Here is a 16,753-nt window from a genome sequence, read left to right as displayed (position 1 = left end):
GCTCCCTCACCCCCTCGCCCCTCACCCCCTCGCTCGACCCCTCGCTCCCTTACCCCCTCGCCGCCTCACCCCCTCGCCCCCTCACCCCCTCGCCCCCTCGCTCCCTCACCCCCTGACCCCCTTGCCCGACCCCTCGCTCCCTCACCCCCTCGCCGCCTCACCCCCTCGCCGCCTCACCCCCTCGCCGCCTCACCCCCTCGCCGCCTCACCCCCTCGCCGCCTCACCCCTTCGCTCCCTCACCCCCTGACCCCCTTGCCGTCTCGGAGATCGCTGGGGTCTTCGTGGTCGCCGCCGTTGGCCAGGGAGCGGCAGGCGAGAGACCCACGGACTCTTGGTCGGGGGTCTGCTTGGAACCGGTAACCATCAAATCTGAACTTTGCACCCCTAAACCATAAATATCGATACCCTATATCGCTACCCTATATCGCTACCCGATACTACTAAGAACCCCTATAGTGGGGACCCCGTTACAGGGATCCCTAAACTTTGGACCCCAAACTCGGGAACCCCAAAATCAACCCCGGCATCCCCTTGCCTGTAGTCCCCGACCCCTTGAAGTCTCGAACCCCGAGTGAACTCGCACCTCGACCCCACCACAGGATCGAGTCGCGGGGGTCGTGGAGACCCCTGGGAGAGGATGGCGACCCCATCCCCGGCACAGACCCCCGAGTCTTCGAGGCGAGGAGGGGACGCGGACGGGATGACGTGGTGGTACCGGGTCCTGCTGCGGGTGGCCGGGGTGTGTGGGGCCCTGTGTGAGTGAGACACCGGGAGACACTCGGGGTGGTGGGGGAACATTGGAGGGTGGTGTGGGTACACGGGGCATGGTGAGACACAATGAGATACACAGACACAGGGAGACAGGGACACAGACACAGCGAGACAGACACAGGGGGACAGGAACACAGACACAGGGAGACAGGAACACAGACACAGGGAGACAGGGACACATACACAGGGAGACAGACACAGGGGGACAGGAACACAGACACAGGGAGATAGGGACACAGACACAGGGACACAGACACTGGGAGACAGACACAGGGGGACAGGAACACAGACACAGGGAGACAGGGACACAGACACAGGGAGACGGGGACACAGACACAGGGGGATAGACACAGGGGGACAGGAACACAGACACAGGGAGATAGGGACACAGACACTGGGAGACATACACAGGGGGACAGGAACACAGACACAGGGAGATAGGGACACGGACACAGGGAGACAGACACAGGGGGACAGGGACACAGACATAGGGAGACAGACACAGGGGGACAGGAACACAGACACAGGGAGATAGGGACACAGACACAGGGAGACAGGGACACAGACACTGGGAGACAGACACAGGGGAACAGGAACACAGACACAGGGAGATAGGGACACAGACACAGGGAGACAGGGACACAGACACAGGGAGACAGACACAGGGGGACAGGAACACAGACACAGGGAGACAGGAACACAGACACAGGGGGACAGACACAGGGACACAGACACAGGGACACAGACACAGGGACACAGACACAGGGAGACAGACACAGGGACACAGACACAGGGACACAGACACAGGGACACAGACACAGGGAGACAGGGACACAGACACAGGGAGACAGGGACACAGACACAGGGAGACAGGGAGACAGACACAGGGGGACAGACACAGGGGACAGGGACACAGACACAGGGGGACAGACACAGGGAGACAGGGACACAGACACAGGGGGACAGACACAAGGGACAGGGACACAGACACAGGGACACAGACACAGGGGGACAGACACAGGGGACAGGGACACAGACACAGGGAGACAGACACAGGGGGACAGACACAGGGAGACAGGGACACAGACACAGGGACACAGACACAGGGGGACAGACACAGGGAGACAGACACAGGGACACAGACACAGGGAGACAGGGACACAGACACAGGGAGACAGGGACACAGACACAGGGAGACAGGGACACAGACACAGTGAGACAGACACAGGGGGACAGACACAGGGGACAGGGACACAGATACAGGGGGACAGGGACACAGACACAGGGAGACAGGGACACAGACACAGGGGGACAGACACAGGGGACAGGGACACAGATACAGGGGGACAGGGACACAGACACAGGGGGACAGGGACACAGACACAGGGAGACGGAGTGTTCAGGGACTTGGGTGAATGAATCCGAGTCACGGGAATCCAGAGACAAAGGGACAAAGAAACAGACCCAGGGTCAAAAATAGTCAAGTGCTGCGTGGACACACATTCGGAGAAGTCTGCATCATGCACCCCTCCACGCGTTTCCTTTCACGGCGAAACGCGGACCATTGCTAATTATTGATGACTGTGTGCATAATTTATCCTTTCGCCAAGCCGCATTGACCGGCGTGGTGAAGTATGGTCAAACAACCACCATCACTGACGTGCCAGCCGTGGGCGTGGGGGAGACGCCTTCTTCCGGAAGTGGATTGACAAAGGAATTTCAATAATTTAGTCTCGACCCCATTATTCGTGTACTTTGTAATGTGCGTATATTCTGCCTAGGTATTTGTGGGGAGCGGTGGCGTAGTGGTTAGCGCGCTGCTCTACGAACCCGGCGACCAGAGTTCGATTCCCGCTCACGGCCAACAAGTGACGATTATCTGAACCGGTCCTGGACCTTCCCTAGGTCGACTCGGCCTCAAATGAGTACCTGGTACGGTGCGTAAACATCGCCACTAGGGAGACAAAAGCGGTTTGATGTGGTGTTGGCCACTCCACCCCCGTGTACCGTTCCGGCCTTTATAGGTGCTCGCTAACAGCACTTGCCCCAACAGTCTGTTAAGGCTATACGGGGGATCTTTGTCTTGTTGTACTGAACATAACTGTATTCGCTAACAACACTTGCCCCAATAGTATATGTAGGCCACATGATGGACCTTTGTATTCTGTCTTCGTGTTGGGCGCAGTGGGGAGCACAGTTAGTGCATCTGCTAGTCATCTCGGTCAACTCATTACACCATCCATACTTAAAGTGACGGCCTCAAAGTGCACCTAGCCTGGCACAGGCAGACAGGAAGTACTGGGGTGATGGCACCATCACATCGTGGAGAATGACGGCTGTCATTGTTGCTGCTGCTGTTGTTGTTGTTGTGTCAGCGTGTGCCATCGCCGGTCTCTGGAGCTGCATCACAGTGAGCCCACTCACTCTCCTGGCTGGCATCTTCATGATGTGAGTGGCGTGCGGAGGGGGAAGAGCTTCCCCATGTAGCCTTAACAGACTTTTGGGGCAAGTGCTGTTAGTGAGCACCTGTGAAGGTCGACACGGCACACGAGGGGGTTGGTGGCCAACACCACGCCCGGCTGCCTTTGTCCCCCCAATTGTAATGTTTACAAACCACAGAAAGTATGAATTTAAGGCTGAGTCAACCTAAGCGAGGCCCATAACCGGTTGAGATATTCATCACCGATTTTGCCCGTGAGTGGAAATCACTCGGTTCACTGAGTTTGCAGTGCAGTGCGCTAACCACAACGCGACCACTACCATAACCACTGCACTACGGCCGTACACATCCACAAACTTGCACACACCAGCATGCACATGCCCACATACTCACACCCTACCAAAAACCTCACTTTATTTTGTACACTAACTCTCAATTTTGATACTACACCCAGGCCCCAACCCCCAATCCCCACGCTGGGTCCAGTCCCTGTCCCAAAACTGTAACCCTGACCCTTTACCCGTAATCCAACCCCGACACTGAACCTGGTTGTACCCCCACAGTAATTGGAACATTGTGTGCGAGTCTCACCGATACACTTTGTGTTTTTCTCCCGATGCCTCCCGGGTCACCCCCAGGCTGACTGCAGCCGTGCTGCTGCTATGCGAGGCTCCGTTCTGCTGTCAGTTCGTGGAGTTTGCAAACGTGGTGGCGGCGCGTGCCGACCGCCTAAAGCCCTGGCACAAGGGCCTGGTGTACTGCATGTGAGTGCCACAGCACGCACAGTGCACAATCACAGCACACACAGTGCACAATCACAGCACACACAGGACGCGCGGTATACGCGATATACAGTACACGTCACAGCACACACACCCCTGACATAAAGGCCTGGTGTACTGCACTTCAGCCCCGCACAGCATACACAGCACACACAGTGCGCAAGCACAGCACACACAGTAAACACGGGACATGTGGAATACACGATATACAGCACACACAGCACACACACCCCTGAGACAAAGGCCTGGTGTTCTGGACATGGGCCCCACACAGCACACATAGCATACACAGTACACAATCACAGCACACACGGTGCATGTGGAATACACGATATACAGTACACGTCACAGTGCACACAGCATACATACTCCTAACACAAGGGCCTGGTGTACTGCGCGTGAGCCCCACACTCAGTACAGGACACACAGTACACGCAGCAAACAGTACAAGGCACACAGGTATAAACAGTACATGCAGTAGGCTACACAGTGAATCTCTTGTGCGTATACGTGTGTCGTACGTGTATATAAATATTGTGGGGAGCGGTGGCCCAGTGATGAGCGCTTGTCCTACGAACCGGCGACCCAAATTAAGATGCCGCTCACGACCAATAACAGTGATGAATATTTAAACCGGTCCTGGGCCCTCCCCTAGGTCGACTCAGCCTCAAATGAGTCCGTGGTGCGTTGTGTAGTACACATCAGCAATGGGGAGACAAGGGCGGCTGGGCATGGTGCTGTCCACCCACCCCCTTCGTATTCCGTGCTAGCCTTAATAGCTACGACTCCATAACAGCATTTGCACCAACAGTCTATTAAGGCTATACGGGGGATCTTTGTATTATTGTTAATGTGTTGGTGTGTGTGCATGTGTGCGTGTGCAGACTGGCGCTGGTGCCCGTGTTTCTGAGTGCCGGCCTCACCACCATCCTGGGCAATGCCATTGTGTTTGGTACCGGCGTTCTCTACGGCCTCGCGTCACTCGGCAGGAAGTGCGTGCCTGGTTACGGGTCACGGGTCACGGGTCATGGGTCATGGGTCAGAGGTCACGGTTCACAGCTCATGGGTGACAGGTCTCTCCTGAAAAAGAGTCAAGAGACTCGGTGAAGCTTTCCTGGATAGACAAGAATTGTAAATAACAATTGTCTATGTGTGCACATGTATGTGTTGTGTGTGGGGAGTGGTGGTTTCACTGGGACCCACCACTCCCCACACACAGTGAGTAAATCCATGGCACCTGGGTCTGTCCCGTGACCTGCCAGCGAGCCTTCGACGCTTCACTTGGCCTCAAAGTGCACCTGGCCTGGCACAAGCATCGTGGTGATGTCACCGCCACTTCGTGGTGAATGGCGGTTGTTGTTGTTGGGAAGTGGTGGTGTAATGATTAGTGCAATGCGCTATGAACCCGGCAACACGAGTTGACTCAACCTTCAATGAGTACCTTACCCGTGTATCGATAGTTGCATTTTAATGTGCAATTTTTATTGAGGGACTGTTTGTTGTGGTCTGGAACTTTTGTTGTTGTTGTTTTGCTGCCTTGTCCAAGCTTGCATTTATTGTTGAACAATCGTCAGGAGTTGATATACTTTTGAAATGTATAATTAGATCCCTTCTCTATTTAACTATTTTTTTTTGTCTTTTGCTTTCCTACATTTTTTGCACTCCAATCGTTTTCTTGTATTGCCGGAACTTTCTGACCCACACCAACTGGAGCTTCATGGCTCGTTGGATTTTTCCAGGATAAATAAAGATTCCGATTACGAGTGCTTGGTGCGATGTGTAAAACATCAGCACTTAGCACTGGGGAGACAAAGGCGGTCGGGTGTGGTGCTGGCCACCCAGCCCCTTGTGTACCGTTCCAGCCGTCATAGGTGCTCGCTAACAGCACTTGCCCCAACAGGATCTTTGCATGTACGTTGTGTGCGTGTGTGTCGCCAGGGGTGACGCGGTGTCGTACGCGAGACTACAGCACGGCCAGAAGTCGGACGACATCCCCCTCGCGGAGAGAGGTGGCGTGGAGGGGGAGCCCTGAGGGCACTCCTGACAACATACACCGCTCGCACACACAGAATACGTAGCACACGCATAGCATGGATAGTACACACACACACACGGCACATACATAAACATTGCATTGACAGTACACACATAGCACGTGCATGGATACATAGTCGACACAAATAAAACACACACACACAGCTTAAGGACAAAGATCACTGATTACGGCTGATGATGGTGTGGTCATCACTATTCCCGACCGCCTTTGTCTCCCTGGAGCTGACGACGTGTGTTGAACACACCGCACCAGGCACTCATCTCTTAGGACTGAGTCGACCTAGGGGGGGGGGAGGAGGCCTGGGACAGATACAACTCGCCACTGAAGCGGGGATGAAACCAAGGAGACCGATTGGGGGTTGGTGGTGCAGTGCGTTAACCACGACGCTGCTCTCTTCCCCATGTAGTGACACGCACATCAGACCCTGACACAGGAACGACACTCACCGTTCGTACCGAACACGGTGTGTGTATAAACACACTACAATGCTAGGGGCTCGTCAACTATTGTTTACACAACCACGCGGTGGGCAAATCCGGAGGCGCTTAGCGTGGGCTTTGACATTGGAGCCGGGCACGTGGGGTTAAGGATAAGTCCACAGTTGCACCACGACGAGCGTTTACACAGAGCACAGAGAACGCACGTGCTGTACGCTACAAAGACAAAGATCCCCCGGATGGCCTTCACAAATTGCTGGGGCAGGTGCTGTTAGCGAGCACCTATGAATGCCGGAGCGGCGCACTTAGGAGGGGATGGTGTGGCCAGCTCCACGCCCCCCAATGCTGATGTTTACACACTGCACCAGGTACTCGGGCTGAATCGACCTAAGGGGAGGCCTGGTGACGGTTCGGATAAAAGTCACCGGTAGTTGGCCGTGAGTGGGAATCGAACTCGGGTCGTCTGGTTCCTAGCGCGGAGCGCCAACCGCTGTACCGCTGTGCAAAACCCCCTCCGCACACGCAAATCTTACAATCGGGTACACGGGAAACATCGCCCTGGACACGCACCCATTACACACCTCTCGTACAACGCACACCTGATATGCTACATCTCGCACGCATACGACACGCACACCGCACACACACACACCTTTAATTATATAAGATGTTAACCACGCGTGCGTCTTGGCTGAGCGCGAGTGCAATTGTTGGCACGGGGAAGGAGACGATGGCTCTTCTTCCTCCAGGTGCCGTGCGGGCTGTGGGGTCGTGCCCGCGGGTTGTGGTTGTTTTATTGTGGCTGTAGTTTCGGCGGTAATTATGGTGGTTGTTGTTGTAGGCAGGGGCGGCTCTGCCCTGATGGGATGGATAATAAACGGCGTGCGAAGACATTCGGGGAGAGCGTGGCGGTGTTGATGTTAACCAGCTTGCGTGTCACCATCATATCGTCACACCGCCATCAGCGCGTTCACCATTATCACCAACGTCTCGCATCAACCGATCCATATTCAGCATCACGACCACCAAAATTGCATTGTCACCAACCTCATCATCATATCATCAACACAATCATCTCCACCACCACCATCATCCACCCGACACCATTCCACCATAACCACTCCTGGATATGTTAATCATCATCATCAACCACCTCCATGATCATCACTTCCACCACCACCCCTGGCACCCATCTCCCACACGTGCTCTGCTCACCCGGCTCGGGTGTTATACCACGTGGCCATGTAGTAAGTCAGTAAGTCAGCTTTATTGATCACATCCATGCACACACGAGGTACATGGAAGTGAGATTTTTGTTCCCGTGTCGCTCTCTCAGCTGGTGCAAATTAACAACAATGTAAACAGCAGGCAACAATATTTTAAAAATACTTTTTTTTTTATTAGTCGCTGTGCGGATGATAAAAGTGACATGTGCATGAGACGACATTAACATCGGGCGTACGTCAAGCAAAACAAGCCGGTTGGAAACTGCAGAGACTGCACTTACTTGGGCAGGGCACGCCACGGCTAGAAGTGAACAACTTTAGAGACTAATGACGGAGTGGTAGCCAAGGGAAGGAACGCGTCTGATGGATCCGTGGGGAGACGGAGCGATGAAATCGACTCGAAGCGTGGGTGCCAAGTGGATCTTGTACAGCACGTGATCCGGCGACTTGGGCCCATCAAAGACTTTTATTAAATTCGATTTGCTTCTGTCATTTCGGCAAGCCGGGTCAAGCCACTTGTTGCAAAATGAGACTAATCCGACTCTCTTGAGTGTTAGAATCAGAATATGCAATATTACGGATGGAGCAATCCAAAAGATCCCTTTTTTATGCCACAGATATCCATACTCTTTGGTTCTTTCGGTAAAGTCACGTAGGTAGAAATAAAATAAAACAAATCACGACGTTTCGATCGCAATCTTCATCAGAAGCAAATTGTCTTATGGTTGTTATTGTTTGACTTGCATCCCACTGGGATTTTTGCACACAGCATTGATGTACGGTGCTTTTTCTGGAAGACTTTGCTGTTTTTTCCTGGATTTTTCTGTTTGTGCGTAGTCACTTTAAGATGTTTTCTTGTTCATGTTTGTTGCGGTTGCACCCGAGTCAAGAGCCGAATGGCTCACAGGGCTATTCTCAATATATATAAAAGGCAACGTTGTGGTTATGTGTCTGTTCAAAATGTTTAGTGTACTTCCCGACATGCAACAAACTTGAAATTTGCCATGTGGGTACTATCCAGACTGTACACCATGCAAACATTATAAAAATACACTTTTTTTTGGGGGGGGGGGAGCTCAATAATGCATATATTTTTTTGCCCGGCAAGTGAGCTGTGACGTCACATCTGTCACGTGACCCGCGCACGTGGAAGCGTAACGCATAGTGTAGCGGGTAGCGCGCCGCTGCACTACGAACCCGGCGACCCGAGTTCGATTCCCGCTCACGGCCACCACCGGTGACGATTATTTGGACCGGTCCTGGGTCTCCCCTAGGTCGACTCAGCCTCAAACGAGTAATTGGTGTGGTGTGTGAACATCGCCACTGGGGAGACAAAGGCGGCCGGGCGTGGTGAATCCAAGTCCCGGGCGAAGCCGGGTAGTAAAGCTCGTATCTAATAAATGAAACTGAATCAGGTGGAACAACCACAGCAAGAAACACATTGTCCTGCGGAGGGAGCTGGTAGGAACGTTGGGTTGCTCGGTCAATGGCCAGGGTCAACGGCGGCGTGGTGTATTCCGCAAATATGCCCGACTGTGAGGGCGGGCACAAGCCGGCGTGAGTAGGTTAAACGTTGAGTTTTATAAGGGCACCACGGGGTGACCAGCCCCTCCCCACCCAGCCCCACCCCACCCAGCCCCACCCCTCCCACCCCCCACCCAGCCCCACCCTCCCCACTCAGCCCCTCCCTGCATGACGGACGGACGCAATAATCCCCTGTGGGCTGGTGTAACCAGGAGGTTCCTTCCAGTAAAATGCTGAAGTGGGCGAGAGATATCCAGTTCGGGTCCCACGGGGGCTTCAGGACGCCTGCTAAGACGAAACCAACTCGAGACGTTGTTTGATGTCTGCCGGCCGAGTGGCCCTTGAATAAAGAGACCTCCACAGTTCTAGATTTGAAGCTTTCGTGACTGCAAGGATTCATATTCTTAGGTTTTTTTCGGTAAAGTCACGTAGGTAAAACATTTTAATAATTAAAAGTAAAATAAAATAAATCACGACGTTTCGGAGGCAACACAAGCTTCCGTCTTCAGGTGGAACCGTCACAGCACGACAGCTGTATCAAGTGAGAGACATTCCAAGAAAACAGTCCTTGTATATATACTGGAATTTCTCTCACTTGATACAGCTATCGTGCTGTGACGGTTCCACCTGAAGCTTGTGTTGCCTCCGAAACGTCGTGATTTTTATTTTATTTTTTATTAATTAAATTTTTTTACCTACGTGACTTTACCGAAAACACCTAAGACTAAGACCTCCACACACAGCTCAATTCGCATCTGATTCTGACTTCAGGCAGCAGTGGATCGAACAAGTCGTGCTACGTCAGAGACGTGGCCCCGCCCACCGCCCACGTGACCACGTCGCGTACAGTGCTCACTGTACTCGCCGCCTGGGGCACGTGTCTCTGAAACTCTGCCCACGTGATTTTTGGGTGCAACGTTTCGGGCGTTGATCCTCTTTCATGGCGCATTTAAGCAGTGGCCTACACTCGGCTGTGGATACATGAAGGAGAGCTTGATGCAATGTATTGGAGATGTTTTTGCTACGTCTGGTTTTCGACATGCCATTCATTCAATATCCTGTATCCTACATTAGACATTTTTAAATGTCTTTAATACTCTTTGGTTCTTTCGGTAAAGTCGTGATTTGATTTATTTTATTTCTACCTACGTGATTTACCGAAAGAACCAAAGAGTATGGATTCCTGCAGTCACGAAAACTTCAATTATTGACATTTTGAACGTTCAAATATGAAGTTTGTTACACATTTTTAAATACCGTGAATTTTAAATTATTAGCGATCTAAATTAATGTTTGATAATTGGAAATTGTTTTTATCACATGCTTCTAAATTTGAAGCTTTCGTGACTGCAAGGATTCATACTCTTTTAAGTTCTTTCGGTAAAGTCACGTAGGTAAAATAATAAAATAAACTAAAAACAAATCACAATTTATTATTTGAATTTTATTATCATTTTACCTACCTAAAAAACCTAAGAGTTTATCACATGCTTTGATAACCTCATCAATTCACGAGTCAATTCACATCTATGAAACGTACAGTACACATTTTTATAGTTGTGATTGTCTAACCGTGCCTCCTGAATCTACGCCGCTCAACACATAAAGGACACCGCGATTGTTACGCTAACAGAGGTCATCTTTTGAACATTTGTTAAAATAAACAAAGCCGTGGTTTTGTTGATTCGTTAAAAGATAAATAAAATTAACCACGTGTGCCCTGTACAGTCACCCCCTCCCCACCACCACCACGTGGCCGCGCACTCCGCCCCTAGGCGTGCATGGTAGCGGGTGGTGGTGGTGCTGTTACTGGCTGTGCTCTAGGTCGACTCAGCCTTAAATGCAGTAAACGTCGCCACGAGGGAGACAAAGGCGGTTCGGGCGTGGTGCTGGCCACCCACCCTCTTATTACCCCCCTCGGGCCTTCTTAGGTGTCTTCACTAGTGTTGTTCGTGGCTGAGACACGGGGGATCTTTGTTTCCTGCTGCTGCTGCTGCTGGTAGTAGTGGTGGCACTGCATTAGCTGTGCTCCTAGGTAGACTCGGCCTCAAATGAGTACCCGACGCGGTGTGCAGTGAACATCGCCACGAGGGAGACGAAAGCGGTCGGGTGTGGTTCTGGCCAGCGGTGTTAGAGGCACGGGGGATCTTTGGTGCTGCTGCTGTTGCTGGTAGTAGTAGTGGTGGTCGTGGTGGTGGTCGTGGTTGTTCAGGCTGATCGGTGCGCCATGGAGGACCTCGTAGAGGCGCTGTTCGAGTCGGAGGCGGTGAAGTTTGGAAGCTTCACGCTCAAGAGCGGCCTCGCCTCCCCCGTCTACTTCGATCTCCGCGTCATCGTCTCGCACCCGCGCCTCATGCTGCAGGTCGGGAGCACACTTAGCTCGACTTTGTGGGCACACGTTTACATCACCACCACCATCATCATCATCACCACCACCATCATCACCACCACCATCATCACCACCATCATCATCACCACCACCACCATCATCACCACCACCACCACCACCATCATCACCACCATCACCACCACCATCATCACCACCACCATCATCACCACCATCATCATCACCACCATCATCATCATCATCATCACCACCACCACCACCATCATCATCATCATCACCACCACCATCACCATCATCACCGCCACCACCATCATCACCACCACCATCATCACCATCACCGCCATCATCATAATCATCACCGCCATCATCATCATAATCATCATCATAACCCTTATCCTCGCCCTCATCCTCACCATCATCATAACCCTCAACTATAGATCCGCACACTCACACACATATAACTAGAGACCGGCACACACAGATCTACAGACCCACACACAACTAGAGACCCCCACACACACACAACTAGAGACCCACACACACAGATCTACAGACTCACACAGAATTACAGCCCCACACACTCACACACAGAACTACAGACCCAGACACTCACACACATAACTACAGACCCGCACACTCGCACACAGACCCACACACTCGCACACAGACCCACACACTCACACACAGATCTACACACTCACACAGACCTGTAGTTATGGTGACAGGAGAACAGGCAGGGGAGGGGTTAAGGAAGGGGTAGTTTTGTAGTGATGGGGCACGTGGTAGTGATGATAGGGGTAGTGGTAGTGAACGAGTTTGGGGGAGTGATAGGGCAGGGGTAGTGGTAGAATAGGGATCGTGGTAGTGATAGGGGTAGTGATAAGGGTAGGTAGTGGTAGTGATAGGGGTAGTGATAAGGGTAGGTAGGGATAGTGATAGGGTAGGGGTAGTGATAGGGTAGTGGTAGGAAAGGGATAGGGGTAGTGATAAGGGTAGGTAGTGGTAGTGATAGGAAAGGGGTAGTGGTAGGGTAGGGGTAGGAAAGGGATAGGGGTAGTGATAAGGGTAGGTAGTGGTAGGGGTAGGAAAGGGGTAGTGGTAGGGTAGGGGTAGGGAAGTGTGGTAGGGGTTGCATGAGGCCTGGTCGTAGCTGGGGGCAGGGAGTAGCAGTATCAGGATGATGATGCTGGGCTAGGGAGAAACGGAATCAGGAGCGTGAAGATGTTTCATGTGCAGTGGGAGTTTGTTACAGTGTCTGTCTGTCTCGGTGTGAATTTATATATCTCTGCGAGTCTATTGGTCTCGGTATTAATCAGTAGATCTCTGCGGGAGCACTAAGTGAGTGGGTCTCGGTGTGAATCGATAGATCTGTGCGAGTCTGTGGGTCTCTGTGAGTGGGTCTTCGTGTCAATCTATAGATCTCTTGAGTGTAGGTCTCTAAGCGAGTGGGTCTGTATGAATCTATAGGTCTGTGCGAGTCTGTGGGTCTCTGTGAGTGGGTCTTCGTGTGAATCTATAGATCTCTTGAGTGTAGGTCTCTATGCGAGTGGGTCTGTATGAATCTATATAGATCTGTGTGAGTCTGTGGGTCTCTGTGAGTGGGTCTTCATGTGAATCTATAGATCTCTGAGTAGAGGTCTCTATGCGAGTGGGTCTGTATGAATCTATATAGGTCTGTGGGTCTCATTGTGAATCGATGAATGTCTTGATATGGCTGATGTTGATGCCGAGGAACAGCTGTGATGTTACGCTGTTATTGATGAGCTCGATGATTCCATCACGTGTATTGCAACTCACCCATCCCCTTGTCTCCCTCCCCTCCACCGCAGGTGGCGGAGCGCCTATGGGATGTGGGCCGCTCCGTGTGCCCCTCAGCGCTGCTGTGCGGCGTACCCTACACGGCGCTGCCCATCGCCACGCTCATGGCCACGGCGCACGAGAGGCCCATGCTCATGAGGCGCAAGGAAGCCAAGCAGTACGGTGTGGCCCAACGCTGCGTGGTGTGACATGACACGAGGGGTGACGCTTCGTGGTGTGACGCGACACGAGGGGTGACGCTGCGTGGTGTGGAACGACACGGGGTGACGCTGCGTGGTGTGGCGCGACACGGGGTGACGTGACGCGGGTGGTAACGCGACACGAGGGGTGACGCTGCGTGGTGTGACGCGACACGAGGGGTGACGCTGCGTGGTGTGACGCGACACGAGGTGTGACGTAACACGAGAGGTGACGCTGCGTGGTGTGACGCGACACGGGGTTGGCATGACGCGGGATGGCCTGATGCGGTGTCGCTCAACACGGGTGGTGGCTCAACACGGGTGGTGGCGTGACGCGGTGTGTAGGCACGGCGCGCATGCTGGAGGGCGCGTTCGCGGCTGGAGATGTGTGCGTGGTGGTGGAGGACGTCGTCACCAGCGGATCCAGCGTGCTCGAGACGGCGGACGTGCTGCGTCAGCACGGCCTGCAGGTGCGAGATGCCCCGTGATGATGACAGTGTGCGTGATGGTGATCATTTGACGGTGGTGCAGTGGCACGATGCTATCATACTCTTGATTGTGGACAGAGCCGGACGGGATGCTGTGTGATGTTGACGCTGTTGTGATGTTGACGCGGTGCGATGTTGACGCGGTGCGATGTTGACGCTGTGCGATGTTGACGCTGTGCGATGTTGACGCTGTGCGATGTTGACGCTGTTGTGATGTTGACGCTGTTGTGATGTTGATGCTGCAGGTGCGTGATGCGCTGGTGCTGCTGGACCGTGAGCAGGGTGGCCGCGAGACCCTGGCCGGCGCTGGCATCACCCTTCACTCGGTGTGCACCGTGTCTCGGCTCATGCAGGTGAAGGCGACTCGAGTACAGAGTTGGGAACAACAACGACGATCATTCATTTCCTTTATTAACCTGGGAACACCTCACAGAGGGGTTCCGCTGCATACATATTGAGGGGGTTTGGCTGTCACGGCGTGGGGCGATGCTCGCCCAGCGTGCTCTTTACGAGGGGAGTTGCGCTCAAAGGTTCGCACGAATGGGTTCACCAGCCCACAAACCATTATATCTGGTTTGGCACTTAACTGGGCCGAATTACAGCTCTTGAGAATTTCAGCTATATCGGTGCAACTGCCACGCAAGGGATGTCAACTCTCCATAGCGGGGCGTGTGAAGATTGCGGCCCAAACTCGTGTATGCGGATAAAACAGCAAAGCGTCACTTGGAAAGGATCTTGGAAGCAGTTCCGTGATATCCCGTTCTGCAGTGTCAGTGTCGCTAAAACAACCGGAACAGCCGTTGTGAAAACCATGCAAGACCACGAATCCCTGCACTGTTGCACACCAGTGTTGGTCATCACCGTGGCGGGGGTGGTTGCAGTGTCCACCCAACGACCCGGTGGACAATCTTGGCGGCCGTTCCGCTCACTCCCACCCCCACCGCAGGTGCTGCTGGACCGCGGCCGCGTCGACCAGGCCACGGTCGACTCCGTGTCCGCCTTCATTTCCCAAAACCGCGCTACGACACCACCTCCTGCCTCGTCGCCCTCGCTCGAACCTGGGCCGGGCGCGGTGGCACAGAGCTACGGGCAGCGCGCGCGTCTCCCGTCGACGTCGGCCGTCGCCTCGCGGCTCCTGCTCCTCATGGAGGAGAAGCGCAGCAATCTGTGCGTGTCGGCCGACGTGCGCACGGCCGCCGAGCTGCTGGCGGTGGCGCGCGCCGTGGGCCCCCACGTGTGCCTCCTCAAGACGCACGTGGACGCGCTTGACGACTTCACGGCCGACCTGCCGGAGCGCCTGGCCGAGCTGGCGCGGAGCCATCGCTTCCTGCTGTTCGAGGACCGCAAATTCGCCGACATCGGCCACACCGCCCGGCGGCAGTACCAGGGTACGTGTGGGGGGGTGTACTGCAGTGTGCGATGTGCGGCGTTTATTGTGTGGCGAGTTTAGCGAGTGTGGTGTGTGGGCGTGCACTGCAGGAGGGGTCTTTGGCATCGCGAGCTGGGCGGATCTGGTGACGGCTCATGCCGTGTCAGGCCCCGGGGGGCTGGAGGCCCTGGCTGGGGTGGGAGTGCCCCTAGGGAGGGGCTGCCTCCTCATCGCCAAGATGAGCTCACAGGGGGCGCTCACCACACAGGGGTACACGCAGGCAACGGTACGGCTTGGCTCGCTCTACGCACACCACTTACCGCACCGCACTCACCACACTGCTCCATTCACCCTTGCTCAGTGTTGATGGTGGGGCGTGCGATGCCACACAGGTGGCAATGGCCGAGGCGCGTCGCGACTTTGTGCTGGGATTCATCAGCACGGAGCGCGTCACCCAGGACCCCTCCCTGCTGCACGTCACCCCCGGGGTCAAGCTACAGCCGGGAGGTGCTCACCACTCACTCACCACACTCACCTCTCACCACTCACCACTCACCTCTCACCACTCACATCTCTCACAGCATCACCACTCACTCGCCAATCGCTCACCACGGCATCACCACTCGCACCGCTTGCTCGCGTAGCTCAGAGAATCACCATTCACTTATCATAATTATCACCACTCTATACACTCTCTCACCTCTCATAGTAGCACCCACACTCTCCACTTTACACACCCGCCCACTGCACCCACCACTCGCACCCGCACTTGTGCCTGTGTGCACTTCTGTACCCTTCTGAATGCATGTCTCGTGCGTGCCAGGCGACGACCTGGGTCAGCAGTACTTGACCCCGGAGGAGGTGGTGGGCCGCCGTGGCTGCGACGTGATGGTGGTGGGCCGCGGCGTGCTGGAGGCCACCGACGTGACCGCCGCCGCCCGGCTCTACCAGCAGGCCGGCTGGGACGCCTACTGCGGACGCCTCCAGCCCGCCACCGCCTCGTAGCGCGGGGCTACGTGGCACGGGTGGGGCGACATGGTTGAGTGGCACAGGGCAGGGGCAGCGTGGGCAGGAGCAGCGTGCGCAGGGAAGTGGTAGCATACAAAGGGGCAGCATACACAGGGCAAGGGCAGCATGTAGCAGGGGGCTGAAGAAATCTGCACTCTCGGTTCCTTTCGGACTGCACTGGCGACGACGTCTGTAAGGGCGCGTGGCGACGTCCGCGGTTTGTCTCGGCGCGAATAAAGCTACGTTGAATAACCCCCCGCGTCTTTCGCGTGCAGTGGGGCAGCACGGGGAGGGATAGTGAACTGCG

At 54.3% G+C, this 16,753-nt stretch overlaps 2 protein-coding genes across 5 annotated transcripts; both read left to right on the top strand.

Moving 5' to 3' along the window:
• The first annotated feature begins 60 nt into the window (after window positions 1-60).
• LOC133354670 (calcium channel flower homolog) lies at window positions 61-7,380 on the top strand. 3 transcript variants are annotated; one of them, XM_061571703.1, is made up of 7 exons: window positions 61-79; window positions 256-357; window positions 601-756; window positions 3,148-3,220; window positions 3,851-3,976; window positions 4,879-4,986; window positions 5,933-7,380. In XM_061571703.1, exons 3-7 carry the CDS (start codon window positions 639-641, stop codon window positions 6,024-6,026), a joined length of 519 nt encoding a protein of 172 aa, XP_061427687.1. In that variant the 5' UTR covers window positions 61-79; window positions 256-357; window positions 601-638; the 3' UTR covers window positions 6,027-7,380. The 3 variants fall into 3 exon arrangements, with proteins under 3 accessions (XP_061427687.1, XP_061427689.1, XP_061427686.1); XM_061571705.1 differs by having other exon boundaries at window positions 76-94; window positions 259-357; XM_061571702.1 differs by lacking the exon at window positions 61-79 and having other exon boundaries at window positions 161-357.
• A 2,726-nt stretch (window positions 7,381-10,106) lies between these two features.
• On the top strand, window positions 10,107-16,699 carry LOC133354645 (uridine 5'-monophosphate synthase-like). 2 transcript variants are annotated; one of them, XM_061571669.1, is made up of 9 exons: window positions 10,107-10,240; window positions 11,450-11,599; window positions 13,414-13,564; window positions 13,927-14,051; window positions 14,315-14,422; window positions 15,016-15,457; window positions 15,549-15,724; window positions 15,831-15,945; window positions 16,262-16,699. In XM_061571669.1, the coding sequence occupies exons 2-9, from the start codon at window positions 11,465-11,467 to the stop codon at window positions 16,441-16,443; spliced, it is 1,434 nt and encodes a 477-aa protein (XP_061427653.1). In that variant the 5' UTR covers window positions 10,107-10,240; window positions 11,450-11,464; the 3' UTR covers window positions 16,444-16,699. The 2 variants fall into 2 exon arrangements, with proteins under 2 accessions (XP_061427653.1, XP_061427652.1); XM_061571668.1 differs by lacking the exon at window positions 10,107-10,240 and having other exon boundaries at window positions 10,990-11,599.
• Window positions 16,700-16,753: the final 54 nt, after the last annotated feature.

The sequence above is a fragment of the Lethenteron reissneri genome, chromosome 48 (assembly GCF_015708825.2).
Source record: "Lethenteron reissneri isolate LAM-NWPU_2019-01 chromosome 48, ASM1570882v1, whole genome shotgun sequence".
NCBI classification, from domain to species: domain Eukaryota; kingdom Metazoa; phylum Chordata; class Hyperoartia; order Petromyzontiformes; family Petromyzontidae; genus Lethenteron; species Lethenteron reissneri.
The sequence above is the reverse complement of the archived record's forward strand: the minus strand, read 5'-3'. Positions and strand labels throughout refer to the sequence as shown.

What these genes read in the sequence shown, in the direction of transcription:
- LOC133354670 (XM_061571703.1), top strand. Translation starts at nt 639, where the DNA reads ATGGCGACCCCATCCCCGGCACAGACCCCCGAGTCTTCGAGGCGAGGA. An exon ending in CGGGGTGTGTGGGGCCCTGT is followed by an intron (nt 757 to 3,147) that starts GTGAGTGAGACA and finishes TTGTTGTGTCAG; the next exon opens with CGTGTGCCATCGCCGGTCTC. An exon ending in AAGGGCCTGGTGTACTGCAT is followed by an intron (nt 3,977 to 4,878) that starts GTGAGTGCCACA and finishes GTGCGTGTGCAG; the next exon opens with ACTGGCGCTGGTGCCCGTGT.
- LOC133354645 (XM_061571669.1), top strand. Translation starts at nt 11,465, where the DNA reads ATGGAGGACCTCGTAGAGGCGCTGTTCGAGTCGGAGGCGGTGAAGTTT. An exon ending in ACCCGCGCCTCATGCTGCAG is followed by an intron (nt 11,600 to 13,413) that starts GTCGGGAGCACA and finishes CCTCCACCGCAG; the next exon opens with GTGGCGGAGCGCCTATGGGA. An exon ending in TGCGTCAGCACGGCCTGCAG is followed by an intron (nt 14,052 to 14,314) that starts GTGCGAGATGCC and finishes TTGATGCTGCAG; the next exon opens with GTGCGTGATGCGCTGGTGCT.